Raw genomic sequence first — 20819 nt, 5'->3', positions numbered from 1 at the left:
TTAATACAAAATTTACCCAAGAAACACATAGTGGATACCTAGTATTTGCAGACGCCTAAGAAACTTTTTTCCTTCCTGGGCTCTGTGCTATCATGGTAATCATTTCTAAAACCTAAGACAAGCCCCAGAAGTGTAGCTTTACATCTCTGCCTAGACTTCTCAGCTCAGATCATGGCAGATAAACAGCTTACGATTCATGCTTGCATTTTCCAAAAACTGCTATTAGAATAAAAACTGCTTATGTTTGATTATGTGTGTGTGTGAAAATGTTAACAAAAAATGTGTGGTTAACCCAAATGTCGATCAACTGGTGAAAAATAAATTGTGGTACATGTATACAATGGAATATTATTCTGCAATATAAAGCAACAACCTGAAAAAAAAGTGCAACTATGAGTAAAGGAGACTATGCTTGCAAACTCATTTTATAAAAAAGGTAAGCCTAACGTTTATTGACAGATCAGGAGAAAAATAATTTCATTGGAGTAATTCCTTGATTGACTAAACTTCTTTTTAAAAAAAAAAAAAAATTAGGAAGAAGAGCGCATTCCCTTTACCACCTGGGGAAAATGTCTACGGATAACCCTCTGTGCAAGTGCTGTCTTTTTCTGGGTAAGAGTCTATCACAAGTTTTTTTGAATAATTTAAATAAATTTTTACTATACAATGAAATTTTTAATATTTAGCTTTAAATGTTGAAGAAACTTAATGCCAAGCCTAGAAACTATATAATCTCAGAGAGAGAGAGAGGCTTCCAGAGAACTACTAAGCTGCCACATAGTGCAACTCTCAAAGTCCAAAATACCTTATCTGTTCACAGTGGTTCTTCCAGTTCCTTTCACCTCATTTGTTTAAATCAGGTCAGTGGTTCCGGATTTTCCATTTTCTAGTGAAGAGACCAAATGGAAGGCATTAAGAATTCTAAACTTTTTCAGCAGCAACAACCAAAATAAAATGTCTAGGAATACCCTTAACAAAAAATAACAGGAACTAAAACATAATAAGAAAATATAAAAACCACTAAGACATTGGAAAAAGCCTTAAATGAATGATTCTAGATATAAAGGCATTTCTAAAATATCAGAACATATCAAATTACTTTTGGGTTTATTATTAATAAAATCATATTAGTAATGTAATAATTTAGTGAGAGTTTTATTGACTCAAGAACAACCAAATTAGAGACTAGGACATGAAGCCTAGAAATGGGCCCTGATATCAATAAGAATTTAATATATGAGAAGGGAGGCATTTTAAATCCATGGAAAAAATAGAGATTATTAAATAAATGATAATACATGTTAGCTATTCAGGAACAAAATAAAGGTTAAAGCCATACTTCGGGCCATATATTGTAATACATTCCAGAAACATTAAAAAAAAAAGACCATAAAAAACTAAAAATAAATACTGACAAATGTATGATCTCTAGATGTGAAAAGACTTTCTAACCTTACTAGCAGTGGAAGAAGTTTCAGAGGCAAATATTTAAAGATTTCCATAAATTATCCTAAGTTTAAACAAAACACCAGAAGAAATATTTATTAACAATAGGCAAAGAAAGGGTCAATACTTTTAATAATAGAGAGTTCAGATCACCGAGAAGATAACACCAAAGATCTCAGTAGCTAAAGAGACAGAGAACATAAATACACATTTACAAAAGAAAAAGCAGAATGGCCAATAAGCATGTAAAAAATGCTGAGCCTCAATATTAGTTAAATTTACACATGTCAGAAAGAGATGTAATTTTTCACCTTTCAAATAATAAGGCTTAGTCAGTGTTTGTGAGAATAAAGAGGATAAAGTACAGGAATCAGCTGTTCTCTTACTGGGCTATTGGAATTGTCCATTGTTCCAGCCTTCCTAGAAAGCTGCTTGGCAGTGTGTAGTAGTGAGAGTCTCAGAAATATTCATAGTTTTTACTCGTTTAGCATTTAGAAGCTTTCAATCAGGAAGTATTTCAAATCGGTAAGATTTATTCACATTTAGTGTATATATTATGTATGTAGATACATATATAGATACTCACACATATGTTTATAAAAATGCATCTCAGCCAAAATATTCTACTTCTAACCATCCATACAGTGGAATATTGTGCAGCCATGAAAAAGTATGCTTATGAAAATATTTTAATGGCATGCAAAATTGCTTGTGGTTTATGATATGTTTACTGGAAAGATAAAATTAATATGTAAGCTGGGCTTGGTGGTTTAGCCTGTAATCCCACACTTTGGGAGGCTGAGGTGAATGAATTGCCTGAGTCCGCGGGTTCAAGACCCACCTGGGCAACTTGGCGAGACCTCATCTCTACAATAAATCAAAAAATTAGCCGGCCGTGGTAGCGTGCGCCTATAGTTCTGGCTACTTGGAAGGCTGAGGCGGAAGGATCACCGGAGCCCAGCAGGTCGGGAGTGGCCATTACATTCCAGTCTGGATGACAGAGTGAGACTCCAACTCAAAAAAAAAAAAAAAAATTAATATGTAAAGTGGTTTTAAATAAGCAGTGAATAGTTCTGATGGAATTATGCCTACATGTAGATATTAGACATACTGTTTTCTTTTTAAAAAAATTTTAAATTATTTTTGTGATTAGGAGTCTTTCAGTTATAGTTGATAGAAAGTCAGTCTTCAGTTATTTTAAACAACAAAATTGGAAAGGATAAGATTTATTGGTTCCTGAAATTGAAAATTTCAAATCTGAGGCATGGCATCAGTCAGGGCTAGTTACTGCAGACTACATAACATCTGGTTTTGTTCTCTTCTTACTGCGTCAGGTAGCCTCTCCATATGGTGGGTATAGCCCCTCCCCCACCCAGTGGTAGCAGAATGGCTACAGCATTCCACATCATATTCAAGATAACAAAGGTCTTTTTTAGTGGTTTCCTCTATTGATAGGGGAAACTGCTGTTTTCCATGGGCACTAGCAGAAGTCTCCTTATATCTCAACAGCTTTTATTGGGTTATATGTCAATCCCTGAATCAGTGAAATGAGATACTGTGTGTCTCACACCAATCAGGATTTACCTCTGGAGCACAGGGCAGGCCATCCCACCCAAAACTCAGGCTTAAAAATAGAGGAGGAGTTATTCCCTCCTCCTCCTCCCCACACAGCCCCCCACCTCCTGCAAAGCAAAATCTGCATTGTCTTCTAAGATGAGGAACCATCTTAGATCCAAACCAGCAAAACTACCCACTCCATGTCCACTACAGGATACTTTCAAATTTTTCACAGTGAGTATATGCTATAGTTATGATCAAAAAAGTATTGAAGTTAGAAGAGATAAATAACAAAACTTGAGGAAAAACAATGGAAAGCTTCCCTGGTCCTATGAGGAATTATCAAGCACCCTGAAAAAGTATGGGGATTTTACCGGGTTTATAAAGCTCAGCTCTGGAATGCGTTTCATAAACCACATGGGAGGCAGTGCCATGGGAGGTTAGTAGTGTGTCTGTGGAATCTTCGGAGATCCTAGTTCTTACAAGCTGCTTAATCTTGGGCAAATTGCTTTATCTCTCGCGGCCTGTATTTCCTCATCTGCAAAAAAGATATAATACTACCTACCTCACAAGCCTGTTATTGAGGATTAAACAAATACACATGAGCTGAGGTGAACAGTAGGCATTTAAAGAATATTAACTATAATTGTCACCTAATAGTTATAAAAATTATGGAGTTGATTTTTAAAAAGTAAAATACATTTAAATGATCTGTAAATGTTATACTGACAGAAGAAGACTGATTTCATTTTCTGAAATTTTGCTAAGCCTTAGCTAATTTTTACATATACACACACAAAATTCTTATTCATTTCATAAGTGTTAAGACTTAACTGTGAAGGAAAGGAGATAATGAGAGAGATTACAGAGAGAAATACGCCTTCTCTACAAGCAGGTAGCTTAAAAAGTAAGAAAAACATCTTTGTAACACTCTGGTCACTGTAGTCATAGCTAATGTTTATATAGTACTTTTCATGTGCCTGGGCTTAATGTTCTGTTTTTACCCGTAGTAACCCATTGAATCCCCAGCAGTTCTGTAAGTTAGGTGCCATATTATCCTGAGAGGACATCAGAGCTCCAGAATACAGGATATTGGGGTATAAGATCCCACCGTTAGTGGCAGAGCTGGATTTCAACTGCAGGAATCTAGCCCCATGGCCATCCTGTGATCACTCACTTCACTGTTCTCCCCTGGTGAAAACCAGCCTCTGTTAATGTCAACTACAGGACATGATTTTCTTGGTCCTCAATTTTCCGTTCTCCGTAGCTTTTTTTCTTATGGCAGCCATCACAAGCAGTCAGACACCTTGAGGATGTGGTTCTGGAGAAAATAAATCTAGGGAAAACAGTTTAAAGATGCATCAACAATAATGTTTAGTAGTGTGTATCAATTAAGGAAAGTTTGTGGTACCTTTAAAGTACATTGTTCGGTGGCCAGAGAAAATATGCTTCCTGAGAAGATGAAATCCTACTGTGTGCAACTATACTTTTGACACCACCACAATACTGGGGACAGTGCTGCCAAAAATACAAAGGGGCGGAGTGAGGCGCCTGATGTATGTAATCCCAGCACTTTGGGAGTCTAAAGTGAAATGACTACTTAAGCCCAGACATTTGAGGCTGCAGTGAGCTACAATCACACCACTGCACTCCTGCCTGGGGAGCAGAGTAAGACCCTGTCTCAGAACAAAAAACAACAAAAAAAAGGAAAAACAAACACAATGGACTCATGACATGAATCTTGTAGAATCTTGTAGAAATCTTGTAAAAATAGCTGCCAGTTTAAGTTGTGAGTGTGAAAAGCATGTGAAGCTTTTTATCAGTGGAAACCTGCTACCAATACCAACAGTTGGCTCAGGGCATCTCTGTGGCAGCCTCACTGGCCCTGCTCAGAATCTCCCCTGCTACAGTGATTAAGACAAAAGCTAGCATCTGCTGATACCTGAATCAGGGAGAGTTTCTCTGTTACAAGAAAACATATCTCCTTAGTGGAGTGTTATTAACTAAGCTAAAAATATTTATTCAACCTAAATAATTTAGTAGTCTTAGATGTTTTATTCGGTTTTACACTCACACTTTTTTCTTCTACTGGAACATGCTACTAGTTATTCCATTTTTATGCTGTCTGAAGATACACTCCCCCCCTTTTTTAATTTTCTTTTCTTTTAGAGCAACTTTAGATTTACAGAAAAACTGCCCCAAAACTATAGTTCCCATATCCCATCTCACCCAGTTTCTCCAATTGTGAACATCTTACCCAAGTGGTTGTACCCTCTTTGACTTTGATAACGCCCTTTTAAAAATTTAACACTGCAGATTTTCTACCCTTCTGGTGGCGGTTATGGGAGATTTGCGCTTGCACCTTGTTAATTTAATGTGGGGTCAGTTTTGATAGTTGGTGAGTTTCATGCCTCTGTGTTTATTGTGTTTTCAGATCCTGTTGATCATCGCTTCAGTCATTGGGATCATTGTGTATAGGCTCTCAGTGTTCATTGTATTTTCTGCAAAACTTCCCAAGAACCTTAATGGAACAGACCCAATCCAGAAGTATCTGACTCCACAGACAGCCACATCCATCACTGCCTCCGTCATCAGCTTCATCATCATCATGATTCTGAACACCATCTATGAGAAGGTGGCCATTATGATTACTAACTTTGGTAAGGTCCTACTATAGCTTAGGTCATTCCTGAGATATTTTTAGAACCTGGTAAAAAAAATAGAGACTGTGTCTTTGAGGTGTTTCAATTCCAGCAGGTTACAATTTTAGGAGTTTTTAGGCATAAACATATTTTCTCTAGCCTGTATAGGAAATGAATTATCCACAGCTTTGCATTAGTAAAAGGCACAAAGCAAAGACAATCATTACAGTGTCCTAGCTCTGTGTAAACAGATCAGTGCTGAATAATATTTTCAATTACATTAGATCATGTACTCTATTGTTGAAAGTAAATAGTCTCTTTATTGCAAATAAGTGGAATAGGGTCATGGTTCCAGTGGCAAATATGTTCCTCTGTTGCTGAGAGGACAAGCAATCATACTGTTACGTGTCTTCCCCCTTGCTGTTCATATTAATACAATTCTCGTCCACTTTGGCTTTTGTAAAGTGTTTCTTTTCTCTGGCTTGTATCCCAGGCAGCTGCATAGTGGCCAAAGTTAAGTGCTTCCCACAGGCCGCATACATCTGAGTGGTTCTCTGAATGGGCTGCTCGGTGGCCATCTAAAAATGATCAAACTGATTTCAAATTCCAAAGTAGGAAGATGACCTGTTTTGTCTTCCGTAATGCCTTCAGCAAGTTGCCTTTTGTTTTGTTTGTTTTCTTCAACACACCTACCTTATTGCCACTCAGAACGATAAGAGAATATCGTATCATTTAGCAGCCAGTTCAAAAATAATTTTCTGTCAGTTATACCTATAACATTTCTTGCTTATTTGGTAACATTGTACTTGTAAATTTTAAGGAATAGTTGATTTTTTTTTCCCATGTGGTATATTGTATTCATGTAGAGCTGCTGTAGGGAGAGAACTCTTACAACAATGTGTGAACTTAGAATTAACACAGTGGCTATATTAAGGAATGCAAGACAGCTTAAATGGAAATAGTGTGAACTGTATTTTTTTTAACATGTTAAGTCATGTATCAGTGTCTTTGGATTAGGGTCTCAAAATTGTTCACAACTTTAAAATCTTTTCTTTCTTTTAAATACAGAACTCCCAAGGACCCAGACTGATTATGAGAATAGCCTAACCATGAAGATGTTCTTATTCCAGTTTGTCAACTACTATTCTTCATGTTTCTACATAGCATTCTTTAAAGGCAAATTTGTAGGCTATCCGGGAGACCCAGTTTATTGGTTGGGAAAGTACAGAAATGAAGAGGTATGAATATAGAATCATTTTATCTTGCCAATTTAAGCTGCTTTGTGTTTTCTTCTGTTGCCCAATGAATAGTTTCTTTATTGTAAATTCCTTAGATTTCATTTTAACCTAAACAGAACAAATATCAGAAAAATAAAATTAATGACCGGGGCAGGCACAGTGACTTATGCCTATATTCCCAGCATTTTGGGAGGTTAAGGCAGGAGGATCACTTGAACCCAGAAGTTTAAGACTAGCCCGGGCAGCATAGTGAGACCTAGTGTCTACAAAAAAGTGAAAAAAAGTTAGCCGAGTGTGGTGGTACACGCCTATAACCCCAGCTACCCAGGAGGCTGAGATGGGAGGATCAGTTGACCCCAGGTGTTTGGCTGCAGTGAGCTGTAGTCATGACATTGCCCTCCAGCCTGGGTGACATAGGAAGACCCTGTCTCAAAAAAAAAGAAAAGAAAATTAATGACTGTACTCCAAGTTAGACCCATTTAATATTTAAATGGGATTTTATTTTTAACATTGCAGTGTGACCCAGGTGGCTGTCTTCTTGAACTGACAACTCAGCTGACAATAATCATGGGAGGTAAAGCAATCTGGAATAACATACAAGAAGTATTACTGCCGTGAGTATTAAATTGTGTAATCCTGGGTAACAGAACAGGGGATAGAACAGCCTTATCCATCCAAATCATTTGCCTGCATGTCCACATAGCTGTACATCCATCCTCTAAAATGAATTAGAATCTGTTGTTATTAAAAGTCTCCAGATAACATAGTCCAGCCAACAGTGTAAACGTATCCAGTGTTTAACAACTGTGGATTTAAAGCCTTTATACTTAAAGTAAATTCCCTCCTGCTGTAGTTTATGCCTCGTAGGTGGTCATGGTGACTGACTAATCACAGCCCTTTAAGAGATGGCCCTCGTTAGACCTGAAAACTATGTATTTCCACAACTTCTCACATCCTTCTTTTCCCCTCTCTTTAGATGATGCATTTAAAAGTCAGTGAGAGTAATTTGTTGAATTCTTAGTATGTGCCAGTTACTGTATTAAATGCTTTATATCTTTCTTCTCTCATTTAATCTTCCAAACTATCCTTACTTTTAAACTCCTTTTTGCAAATGTAGATCTGTGACTTAAGGACGTTAAGTGATTTACCCAAGTTTACATAGACAATAAGAAGTTATCGTGGGATTTAAATTCAAGATTCCTTAACTCCAAACCCATGTGCTTTCAAGAATAGAGGTTCTCCTGTCACCTTCTAAGGCACTGGGATACCTAACATTTTCAGAGATGTTGTCTAAAATAATAACCACCAAGGTTTTGACCCACTATGTATCCCTAAAAAATGAGAACAACGGGGATATAGTTGTTCTTCAGATGTTAGCTAAGATTCCACTGTCTTTTAAATTTTCATTTAAGCCCCCTTCCATATCATAGTAGAAAACTTACTGCCATTTACAATTTCTGCATATTTCAGTGAGCTTATTTTATTAGCTTTCTATGTTTCTATAATAGAAATTAGAAAATTACTGGGTTAAAACAACATATACCAGGGGTGAGGGGCATATAACATCAAAAAGGGGTACCAAAAGGGGGACCAGAAGAAGACCCAAACTTTGCGATGTCCACTTGTATACCTGATCCTGAATCGTACCCCTACATCTTTAAAATAAAAAAAACACACATGTAACATTTTACTTGCCTGGAGGTCAGAAGCCTCACTGGGTTAAAATCAAGGTGTTGGCAGAGCTGTGTTCCTTTCTGAGGGCTCCAGTGTGAATCTCCTCTTTGCCTTTTCTAGTTTCCAGAGGCCACCCACATTCCCTGGCTTGTGACTGCTCTTCTCCATCTCAGAGCCAGCAGTTTCCTTTCTGACTCTTCTGTAATTACCTCTCTCTTGCTTTCTCTCTCCTCTTTCTTCCTCTCTTGTCTCCTTTTCTTTGTCTTTTCCTTCCTCCCACTTGTGTCTACCCCTCCTCCACCCACTTCTACCTCCTTTCATTTTGTTTGTTTGCTTGAGTCAGGGTCTCACTCTGTTGTCCAGGCTAGAGTGCCCTGCCATGATCATGATGACCACAGCCCACGGCAGCCTTGACCTCCTTGGTTCAGGTGACCCTCCCACCTCAGCATCTTGAGTAACTGCCTCTTTTCATTTTGAAACAAAGAAACTCCACCTTTTAAAAGAATCTGTTATTCCATTATACAACTGGGATTTTTGTAACTTAACATCCTCTTTACTCCACCCTCCAGCAGTTTTGCTCTGTCTTCCCTCCTCCACATTTAACTTTCCCCTCCTTTCTCCTGCCTCCCCTGACCATTCTTTTTTCTCTCCCCCATCTCTGAGTTTCTGTTCATTCCTTGGACTCTGACTCTGGGTTTCAGTGTATCCTTCCTGATTTCTTCACCAGGGCTCATTCTCCTTCTTCAATGGGAACTATGAGGGTCTGTCTCTAAACAAAGATATTTCTCATTCCACTGCCCCCCTCCACCTCCTCCAAAAAAGGATTCTGGCATTTAGCTGTGAAATTAATTTTTTTTATTCTACTGTGGAGAAAACAACCCTTACTTTCATTGAGCTCATATTCAGATTTTCCAGATAAGTAAAAGTAGGTCATGCACAAATAGTACTGTGTTTGTTTCTCTGTGAAAACAAATATGTAAAAGAGAGGAAAGTCTTAACTCATTCTTAGATCATTAAAATGTGTTTTCTGAATGAAGTATGTTAAGTGTTTAACACTGCGTTTTGATAGCTGGTTGGTTGTCAGCAAGGTATTCTCTGACTTAAAAAATTAAGGGAGAAGCAAGGTATATTTCCTAAACTAGTATTAAGAAAATCATATAAAATGAAATTTGAAATATTTGAAAACAAAGGATGAATGATAGGATCCATGGCCTGTTTATACTTTTACTTCAAGTAAGCTTATTGTTTGAGAATTACAGTGACATAAACTTTGCCTTTAAATGTTTCTCCTCCAAGCCTAAGATATTTAGGCAGTGTGTTTTTCATTTTGTTTTTATTTTATTTATTTATTTATTTATTTTAAAGATGTGAGGTACAATTCAGGGTTAGGTATACAAATGTTCATTATGCAGGTAGCTTTGTTGATGAGGTGTGCTCCCCCTTCCCCAGGCAGGTTCCCACTACTGCCAATCACGCTTCCCCCCACCCCTCCTGGTAGTTTCCTGCTATTGCCAATCCTTTTCTTATAGTCTTATGATAATTGTTCAAGGTACACTTATGAGTGAGAACATGAGATACTCAGTTCTTTGTTTCTGTGATACATCGCACAGTGTTATAGACTCTAAGTCCATCAGGTTGCTGTGAAGTTCATGATTTTGTTCTTTTTTATGACTGTGTAATATTCCATCGTGTATATGTACCACATTAGGCAGTATGTTTTAAACGATCTGTTCTTTGTTTAAAAACTGAGAATGCTAACTAACTGCTAGCCAGAGTAGGGAGTGACTTCAGCTGCTGCTTCTCTTTGTGAAGATGTCCGTCTGCTTGCTTTTTCCATACAAAATCCTAACATTTTAAAGATACATCAGTTACCCTTGCTACCCAAAACTCTACCTGCTCCAAAACTAGATAGGAAGGGAGAACAGAGCCTTAAGTCAGCAGTTGTTTTTACATCATGTATGTCAAAAAGAACATGGATAAATATATTTCACCATAAATTGACCTTCCTCTATTCTCCTCCCTTGCATTCCTCCTCCCACTTCGGGTCCATACCCCTTGACTAGCATTCTTGGAACAAGGAAAACAGCGTATCTGGCACAGGGATTCAGGTTCCCTCTGGGGTCTCCCCAGCACCTAGACTAGTACGTGGCGTATAGCAGACACTCAGTACAAACCAGCTGAGTGAATGAGCGCCTCCCTTGAATGCTTCAAATACACAATAGCAGTAAGCCATAGAATTATTTGTTGGACCCAGAGAACAAACTCAGAACTTTTTGGTATTCCAGGCTTTACTTCGTATTTTGATATTTGAGGCATTCCTGGGGATTTTATTCTGTACTTGACAAAAGGCTAGTACAATTCCTGTGTTAAACAGCTTACTCTGGAGAAAGTTTTATGATAAAATGTTAAGGAAAATAGTGAGAATTAAGTATCCAAAATGTCTGGTGTTTAGATAGTGGATGGCTGTAATTTTTCTTCCTTTATATACTTTCTATGTTTTTCACAATAGGTATGCACTACTTATAATAAGAAAAATGAACTGCTATAGGAGAAAATTCACCTTCTCAAGATATGATTTGGAGAGAGGATGAGCCAGAGATGTACACTCAGAGAGTCCTAAATACAGCTAGCCCTCACTGTCCACACTCTCTAAGTTCAGGAACAGTAAACTCCAGCATGAAATAGAATCCAATAGTGAAGAATGTTTGTGTTTCAAAATTAGTAAGTGGGAACACTACAGAATGTCCTAAACAGAAATGATTATTATCTTTAATATATGCATTAAATAAGATTATGGACCAGGTATGGTAGCTGACTGGGTACAATGTCTGACACCAGTAATCCCAGCACTTTGAGAGGCTGAGGTGAGAGGATAGCTTAAGCCTAGGAATTCAAGATCAGCCTAGGCAACATAGCAAAACTGTGTCTCTAAAAAAACAAAAACAAAACAAACAAAACAAAAAACTAGCCAGGATGGTGGTGCGCACCTATAGTCCCAACTACTTGGGAGGCTGAGACAGAAGGAGCACCTGAGCCCAGGAGGTTGAGGCTGTGATGAGTCATGATCGTGCCACTGCACTCCAGCCTAGGTGACAGAGTGGGACCTGACTCAAAAAAAGAAAAAAAAAGTTAATGAAGAAGATGAAGAGAAATGAGGTGTAAAGTGCTTTTCACCATGCTTTGCACATAATAAAGACTTAGTAAAGCACAACTAGCCGGGCTCGGTGGCTCAGCCTGTAATCCCATGCTTTGGGAGGCTGAGGTGAGTGGATTGCCTGAGCCTGCGGGTTCGAGACCTGCCTGGGCAACTTGGCGAGATCTCATCTCTACAATAAATCAAAAAATCACCTGGGCATAGTAGCACATGTCTGTAATTCCGGCTACTCGGAAGACTGAGGCGGAAGGATTGCCAGAGCCCAGCAGGTCGAGGCTGCAGTGGCCGGGAGCGGCCACTGCACTCCAATCTGGGCGACAGAGTGAGACTCCAACTCAAAAAAAAAAAAAAAATAAGCACAATTTATTATGATCTGGCTATGATGATGCATATAGTAAACTCCTAAGGAAATTATTTTGCAACCCTTGCTTCTAGCCTTGTCCAGGATAAAAAGTATCTGTTGTCAGTATTAAACATTGTGTAGGTGATTCTCATGTGAAGTCAAGATTGAGATCCCTGCACTAGAATCATAGTCCAGTGGAAAACCCAAAAGACCAAGGGCAAGGGAAGATGGACTACAACCCAGGATTACCTGTTACAGAAGAGTCGCTTAATTCAGGAAAACTCTGCACAAGACTCAGAGTCTGTAGCTAAGAAAAGAAACCAGTCAGAAGGACTTCAGACACTATTCTATATGAGTGGAAGAGGCAGAGCAGGACAAAAGGAAAGCACTAGATGAGTTGGTAACACTTGTGGTTGTCAGGACAGAAGTTTCATCCTAAGTCCAAATTGTGTGATTTGGGGGCCGAATAGAAAAAGACTTTCTTTGGGGACTTGGAGAGGATTCAGCAAGATGCTGCAGGTGGAAGTGTGGGAGGCTGAGCAATAAAAAAACCCGATCGAAACCCAACCCAGGAATCTTGAGGTTAGGTGTCACAAAGGGTGATGGACATAAGTGGTTTTTAGTGTTAACCTGAGTCAAAAGCCTCCTGGATCGGCTGCAGAACTGCAGATTCTTGTGCTTACCTCAGATCTTTTGGTCGAGGCCTAGGAAGCTGCACTATTAACAGGCATTCTATGTCATTCTTATAAGTGCTGAGGACAGAACCACTGCTCCAGGTGGTCTGTGTCCCTGAGCTGAGATCCTACATAATGTAGACTATTTTCAATTGGCCTCAGCCTGTATGGATCAACAAAAAATCCCATGCAAGGGGCTTTGATGTGTTAGGAAATGAGCTACATCCTTCACCTTTGTTTTGAATCATTGATCCTGACAGCAGCCCTGGACAATGTAGTTTTTATTATTTTAACTTTACCAAAGTTAAACAGCTATTAAGCAGTGGAGTATGGATTAAGATTCAGGGATGTCTGAATCCACATTCCTCCGCTTTCCACTGCCTCCTGCTGCCTCCCTGATGTCATCAATGAGAAAGAAGTGGGGAAAGGTTGTGAAGCCAGGGGCTTGCTCTGTGGTAGAGACGCTCCTGTTGGTAAAGCTTGAGTAGTAGTCGGTGAAAAGTTAGCCCTGAGATCAGTAGCAGTAGGAAGCCAAGCATGGTGAGCCATGTGTATCCCTACCTCATGTGCACATGTGCAACACGTGCACACATGGTGGAGAGGAGGTCCGCTTGGTGTTCTTGCGGCAGCTATCCTTATGGTGGTACAATGCTTTCTCATTGTCAGAATTTGAAATCCATACCAACATGTTGTTTAACCAGCCGAGACTTAGCCAGCTGTGCTGTCTGAATTTGAAGTTGCTTCTTGTTGTTGTACCTCTTCTGATAAACTCCACAGGTAACCCACAAGTCGGCAGTTGCTTGAGGGGATACAGTTTTTTATGCTACAGGTGCACACCTCATTTTACTGCCAACTCAGATTTCTTTTCCAGACATGTTGCCATTAAAAAAAAAAAAAGGAAGCATTTATCTAGGCCACAAGACTGAGTGACCAAAAAATGTGGCATAAAAGAGGAGACAACAGTCAGCTCTATCAGGGCAGTATCCAGTGGTGGACAAAGCATTGGGACACCATCAAGGCCGTGTTCTCTCCTAGCTCTGTACTGTGACCTTGAGGAGCTATTTCACTTCTCTGGCCCTTGACTGGTTCAATTTAAATTAGGTCTTGAACCCATTTTATCTCATGTTCAATTGTATCTCTTCTGTTCAGTGCCCTCCTGTGCCTCCTCACTGGCCTCAAAGATTTAAAAAAAACAGACACCCAGATTCTCCCAGTAGTCTCTTAGCCACATCCTCCCCACAGCCAACAGGCTTGTTTCCTTCTCACCTAGAACCACTGTGCTGTCTGTGGAATGTGGAAGGCCTGCCTCCTGCCTCAGGGTCTCTGTCGTCACTGTTCTCTCTGCCTGGAACCTCTTCCCCCACGTTGCTGGCCCCTTTGCCTCCTTCACTTCCTTATTCAATCTCATTCTGAGGGAAGCCATCCCTGGCCACCATCCCCACTTCTCCCTAGACACGAACGCAAACATTCCTTGCCCTGATCGTCACTAGCTCATATACTATGTCCTTATTTAGTTTATTTGCTCTGGTGATTTTGAAGAGACCAAGACCATTTTGAATGATGTTGGGGTAAGGGGAATGAAAAAACAAACAACTAAAGTTGATCAAATGAGGGAAAATAACTTCAAAATTAAACAGCCCACAGAAAAAAAGAGGTAGGAGAAAAAAATATTATCATTTGCAATCTTGACAAACACAGGTACATTGTCCCATTTTCCAAAATATTTGGGGGTAGGGAGGCAGTAATAAAAAGAAATTTAGCATGCAAACAAAAACTTTCTTGGAAAGGTTACATGGGTTACATGTTCAGCTTTGACATCACCACAAAATACTTTTATGACCTTGATCTGACAATATTCTAATTTATAATTTAATCTTTTTGGCAGCTGGATCATGAATCTAATTGGACGGTATCACAGAGTTTCGGGGTCAGAAAAGATAACCCCACGATGGGAACAGGACTACCATCTACAGCCCATGGGCAAACTGGGATTATTTTATGAATATCTTGAAATGAGTAAGTTGTTAGTGACGTTTTAAGTGATAAAATATATAGGAGTATGTTTTGGATCCCAAAAGCGTTTGTTATGGAGCCAAATTAACATTTACTTATTGAAATGAAGAGGATTGTGTTTTTCTCCACTAGATAAAATTATACAGTCAGGCTTTCAAATAAGGTGGCTGTGTGTGTCTTTGTCAATATTTATGTTGTACAAAGCTGAAGATATATTACTATGCAGTGAAATGGAATATTCATTGAGGTACAACTTTACCATTAATTCTCAAAGCACTCTAAGCATGTTGTCTGAGAATGAACTCAGCAACTATTATTAGATGTGATTCAACTTGGGCTGGAGTCCATGCAGGCACAGCTGTTGACCGATACACTTCTGAACCAAGTCATTTAAGAAAGCCTTCAGAAGCCTGCTGCTTCGTGGCAGAGATGATCACAGGGTTCTCTCTGTCACACTGTGTGCCTGTCTTTGCCAGCATATCTATTTCTTTTGGCTAGTGGTTCTGCCTGGTTCCTTGAGTGACCTGATGGCTAATCACTGGCTTGACGTTGGAACCATTGTGCTGATCTGGAATTAAGAATTTAGCACAGGACCCCTTCTTAAATGTCTTTGTCCATTTGTATATTATTTGCTTGGGCTCTTCTTCTCTTCTGTTGAACTTGATTTTTGAGCTCTCAGTTGCCTTTAAATGGAAGCATCTCGAAATAGATTTCCATAGGAAACACCATCTTTTCTATTATGCATGACACGCTTATATCTAATAGACGGCTAACAATTTACATGTTTTGTATCTGCCCTTTCAGCTAACCATTCCATTGAATTACAATTTTTTTAAGCTTAGGAGAATAGAAAAAGAAGCACATCATTTTGGTTGACAGGCCTTGCATTTATGCATAGAGGTTTGCATGTTTGCAAAGATACCCCTTTGTGGTTCCTGTTTACAAGTCTGCAGATAGAAGGCTGTTTTTTAAATCACATTCTATAAATAAAATAATTGCTTTTAAAAATATACATTATACATGGGAGCACATCTGCCTCCTTCAGTGAGTAAAAGGTTCATCTTGTGGCTTCTTCCGCCAACAATACTTTGCAGCAGCCTGGTCTGATTTGAAATTCATTTTTATTATGTTTCATGGCCAGAGGTTTTATTAAGGATGTAGCTTCAGTATAATGTAGAAGCTTTATTTATTTTTTTATTCCGTTTATTTTCAAAAGGACTGTAAAACAGTTACCTCTTATTCAAAAATGAGTTATAATTGTAAATATTTCTTACTGGAGCTATAATCAGTATTAATAGCAACACCCTGGGGTTGAATATTATTTGTTACTTTAGCACCCAAAAATCTTGAGGGGAAAAAGAGTTATTTTTCTGTAGTTGATTAGTAAAATAAATAACATTGAAAGGAAAAGTTACAGGGTCAAGCTTTGGGGAGAAGCTGATAAGACTTTCAGAGTTTCATAGGCTCATTAAAATAGTTATCAGTTAAATAATTCAGCCTCATCCTGCACTACAAAAAAAAAAGAAATAACAGCTGTTAGAGACTTATTTTTAGGTTTATTAAATTGTTTTCCTGTTATCCAAATAATACCTAATGACTTAGAAAACTTATTTTCTGAGAATAGGCAGTCTGTTGTGTGTTCAATAGTAGAGTGAAATCTGTTCTTCCAGTCTGTAGAAGATAGATTTCCAAATTCCTTTTATTGGTTTTGTGTGTGTGTGTGCGCATGTGTACGTGCGTGTGTGTGTGTGTGTAGACAGGGTCTTGCTTTTTTTTTGAGTTGGAGTATTACTCTGTCACCCAGACTGGAGTGCAGTGACCGCCCCTGGCCACCACAGCCCCGACCTGCCGGGCTCCGGCAATCCTTCTGCCTCGGCCTTCCAAGTAGCTGGAACTACAGGCGGGCGCTACCACACCCGGCTAGTTTTTGATTTATTGTAGAGGTGAGATCTCGCCAAGTTGCCCAGGCAGGTCTCGAACCCGCAGGCTCAGGCAGTCCACTCACCTCAGCCTCCCAAAGACGCGGGATTTCAGGCTGAGCCACCAAGCCTGACTGGTCTTGCTTTAATGGTGTAATCATGACTCACTGCAGCCCAAATTCCTGGGCTCAAAGGATCCTCCCGCCTCAGCCTCCTGAGTAGCTAGGACTACAGGCACATACCACCACATCCAGTAATTTTATTTTCTGTAGAGACAGGGTTTTGCTATGTTGCTCAGGCTGACCTCAGACTCCTGGCCTCAAGCAACCCTCCCAAAGTGCTGCAATCACAGTTGTGAGCCACCATGTCTAGTTCCAAGTGCCTTTTGAATTATTTTTGTTCCCCTAAAAATAAACTTACCACTACACAGTCCTCTCCCTTCCATTTCCCCATATTATTTAACAATACCACCATCTACCTTTTAAAATGATGGCTTCTGCTACTGCTTAAAGGAAGAAGGAAGCATTTTCCAGAAAACAAGCCTGGAGCCTCCACTCTTGCTTGGCCTCACACTCGGCTATCAGCTCCCTTTCTTTCTTTCCTCCTGCTGAGCCCCTCAGCAGGGCCTGTCAACTTTTCACACAGCTTTGCTGCCCTTTCCTTCTAGGCATGGCCAGCACTTGCTACCTGCCTTGGTGGTAGACAGCCTGGGTGTGCCTTGTTCCCCATGCACTGAGCCTGTTGGAGGTAGCTGCCAAGTCCTTTGTACCCTCTCGTCCTCAGCATCAGTGACTGAAACCTAGAACTCATAAACTCATTTGAGTGACTTGAACTTGGAGCTTCAACACACACATATATAACTGTTAGCTGATTTTACATTAACATCTCCCACCAGCCGGACTTGGTGGCTCAGCCTGTAATCCCAGCACTTTGGGAGGCTGAGGTGAGTGGATTGCCTGAGCCCGCGGGTTTGAGACCTGCCTAGGCAACTTGGCGAGACCTCATCTCTACAATAAATCAAAAATTAGCCAGGCATGGTAGCGCGTGCCTGTAGCTCCAGGTATTCGGAAGACTGAAGCGGAAGGATCGCCGGAGCCCAGCAGGTCGAGGTGGCGGTGGCCGGGAGTGGCCACTGCACTCCAGTCTGGGTGACAGAGTGAGACTCCAACTCAAAAAAAAAAACATCTCCCACCTATTCCACACCTATTCTGGGTGGCCTGCTTTTTTTTTTTTTTTTTTTAATTTAGTTAATTTCTCACCATCCTTTGAGATAACTCTGGAGAGTTAGCCAAAAATTCCCACTCAGAATGTTTGTTCCTGGCTCTGAGAACTCAGATACAGAATATAAAAGAAGTAGTCTGTCCGTATTAAAACCTGGAAGCCATGAATACTGTGTTGTACTTAGAGGACTATACAGCACAGACACAAGTGTCCCGAGAACTTAGTGAGACCTTCCTGGTGGACAGGTGCCATAAACGAAGTAACTCAGAATGGAGTGGGCCCTGTTTGTCTCTGCTACTACCTCCTATACCCTTGCCGTGGTACCTCAACCTTACCTTCCTCCATCTCCAAGTTTTTAAAAATGCATTAAAACAATGACCTTCGTGTCTTTATGCATTTAATTTACTGTAATGAATATCAACATCTCTTTGCATCCACCTCTTTCTTTTCCTCCCTCCTATGCTACACCCTTCGATGCTTCTGCACCCTTCAGGATTCAGGCCTTCTTTCCTTCATTGCCTCATCTCTGCTTGATTCCCTCCCATCACCTGCCATGACGTCTCTTAGCCTTTGCAGGATGAGCTTTTCAAAATGACAGCTAGGTAACTGAGGAGAATTGGCAGGCCTCTCGGGATCTTTTGCCCCTCGTCTCTTCATTCATTCATTCAGTCGTTCAACATTTATTGAATACCTGCTGTGCCAAACACTCTCAGTTGCTGGGGGTACCAGGGGACTAGATCCCTGCCCTCATGGAGTTTAGTACTGGGTAAGTTAATAAGACAGAGAATGCAGAGCAGACTTCCTTGACCAAGTAATATTTGAACTGGATTTTGAAGGATAAATAGAAGTTAGTTATCTAAAGTCTAGTGAAGAGAATGAACATTTCATGCAGAGAGGTGAACATGTTTAAAAGTACAAAGGCATAAAACAGCTTGGTCAGTTCAAAAAATGAGAAGTGTACAAAGTATGGCTAAAACATAGGATCCATAGACAGAAATATCAGGTAAGCAAGGGCCATATCTTGATGGGTCTGCTGTGCTGAGCCAAGGGACTTGAACTTTATTCTTAAAGAAACAGATCTCTGTAATCCCAGCACTTTGGGAGGCCAAAGCGAGAGGATTGCCTAAGCCCGCGGGTTCGAGACCAGCCTGGGCAACTTGTTGAGACCTTGTCTCTACAGTAAATCACAAAACGCTAACCTGACATGGTGGCGTGTGTCTGTAGTTGCAGCTACTTGGAAAGCTGAGGTGGAAGGATCGCCTAAGTCCAGCAGATGGAGGCTGTGGTAGCTGTGAGCATGCCGCTGCACTACAGCCTGGGCAACAAGAGTGAGACTCCAACTTAAAAAAAAAAAAAAAAAAAAAAGAAGCCGGGCTCAGTGGCTCAGCCTGTAATCCCGCGCCTTTGGGAGGCTGAGGTGAGTGGGTTGCCTGAGCCCACGGGTTCAAGACCCGCCTGGGCAGGCGAGACCTCATCTCTACAATAAATCAAAAAATTAGCCGGGCGTGGCAGCACGTGCCTGTAATTCCAGCTACTGGGAAGGCTGAGGCGGAAGGATCGCCGGAGCCCAGCAGGTCGAGGCTGCGGTGGCCGGGAGCGACCACTGCACTCCAGTCTGGGCAACAGAGTGAGACTCCAACTCAAAAAAAAAAATTATTTTTGTTCCCCTAAAAATAAATGTTGAGTGCCTTTGGTATCTGTCTTATCACTACACATTTCCCTATATTACTTAACAATACCACCATCTACCTTTTAAAATGATGGCTTCTGCTACTGCTTAAAGGAAGAAGGAAGCATTTTCCAGTAAACAAGCCTGGAACCTGCACCCTTGCTTGGCCTCACACACAGCCATCAGCTCCCTTCCTTTCTTTGGAAACATGTATAAGGAATATGTATAAACAAGAGAATTGTGTAATGTTAATGGTGAAAATTAGATTAGTCGGGCTCGGTGGCTCAGCCTGTAATCCCGCGCCTGTGGGAGGCTGAGGTGAGTGGATTGCCTGAGCCTGCGGGTTCGAGACCCGCCTGGGCAACAAGACCTCATCTCTACAATAAATTTTTAAAAAATCAGCCAGGCGTGGTAGCGCATGCCTGTAATTCCAGCTACTTCGAAGGCTGAGGCAGAAGAATCGCCAGACCCCAGCAGGTCGAGGCTGTGGTGGCAGGAAGCGGCCACTGCACTCCAGTCTGGGTGACAGAGTGAGACTCCAACTCAAAAAAAAAAAGAAGATTAGATTACTCAGGCAGCAAAATGGAAGATGTTTTGGGTAGGTGAAAGGGAGATGACTCAAGATGCTACAGCAGTTGTCCCAGACAACAAGTAATGTGTACCTAAACAGAGGCTGTGGCCATAGAGAGACAGATTTGATGAGTCTCCGAGATAACTTGCATGACTAGTGAGGAACAGAATTGTTTCAATAACTCCCTGGAGACTGAGTATGCCGATCTTGAGCTGGTCTTGAGGCAGTGGCTCAGTGTTGGGTATTTGAGAGTGAAATGGCTTTAGAACATCTGAAAGACAGTCCATTAGAAAGCTGGATGCCCCAGTCAGGAGCTTGGTGGAGGGTTGGTGAGACCATTTGGGTGAACCAGGCATGCCTAGCAGGAATGCCAAGAGAGATGGGCAGAGAACTGCTGATGAGACCCTTGGGAAAAGGGACATAAAGGGTGAAGGGGGAGGGGTCCACAAAGAGAAGGTAGAAGAGCAGAAATCTAGCAGCATTGTGTAAACACAGAAGACTTGAGAGGATAATATTACTTCAGAGGGATTTGAAGGAGACAAAAAGGAGCATAATGAAAAATACAGATGGAAAAAGGAAGAGCTACAGCCCACCCACACTTACTTGCAGGAATTGGTGGGGGATGGGTATTGGAGGTGAAAGAAGCACTAGAGCTAGGAAGTATTTTTTCAGATTTTTTTTTTTTTTTTTTTTTTTTT

General features: G+C 40.5%; 1 protein-coding gene across 1 annotated transcript in view; it reads left to right on the top strand.

The window, feature by feature from the left end:
• ANO6 (anoctamin 6) overlaps positions 1-20819 on the top strand; it is a 137073-nt gene that overhangs the window by 99105 nt on the left and 17149 nt on the right. Inside the window, exons 12-16 of the mRNA XM_008074185.2 lie at positions 535-612; positions 5438-5663; positions 6714-6883; positions 7400-7497; positions 14614-14744. Of these exons, the coding sequence (XP_008072376.2) occupies positions 535-612; positions 5438-5663; positions 6714-6883; positions 7400-7497; positions 14614-14744 (703 nt within the window). The remainder of the gene's footprint in view (positions 1-534; positions 613-5437; positions 5664-6713; positions 6884-7399; positions 7498-14613; positions 14745-20819) is intronic.

The sequence above is a fragment of the Carlito syrichta genome, unplaced genomic scaffold (assembly GCF_000164805.1).
Source record: "Carlito syrichta isolate Samal-C Ts95f unplaced genomic scaffold, Tarsius_syrichta-2.0.1 Scaffold316362, whole genome shotgun sequence".
Classification (NCBI taxonomy): Eukaryota; Metazoa; Chordata; class Mammalia; order Primates; family Tarsiidae; genus Carlito; species Carlito syrichta.
The sequence above is the reverse complement of the archived record's forward strand: the minus strand, read 5'-3'. Positions and strand labels throughout refer to the sequence as shown.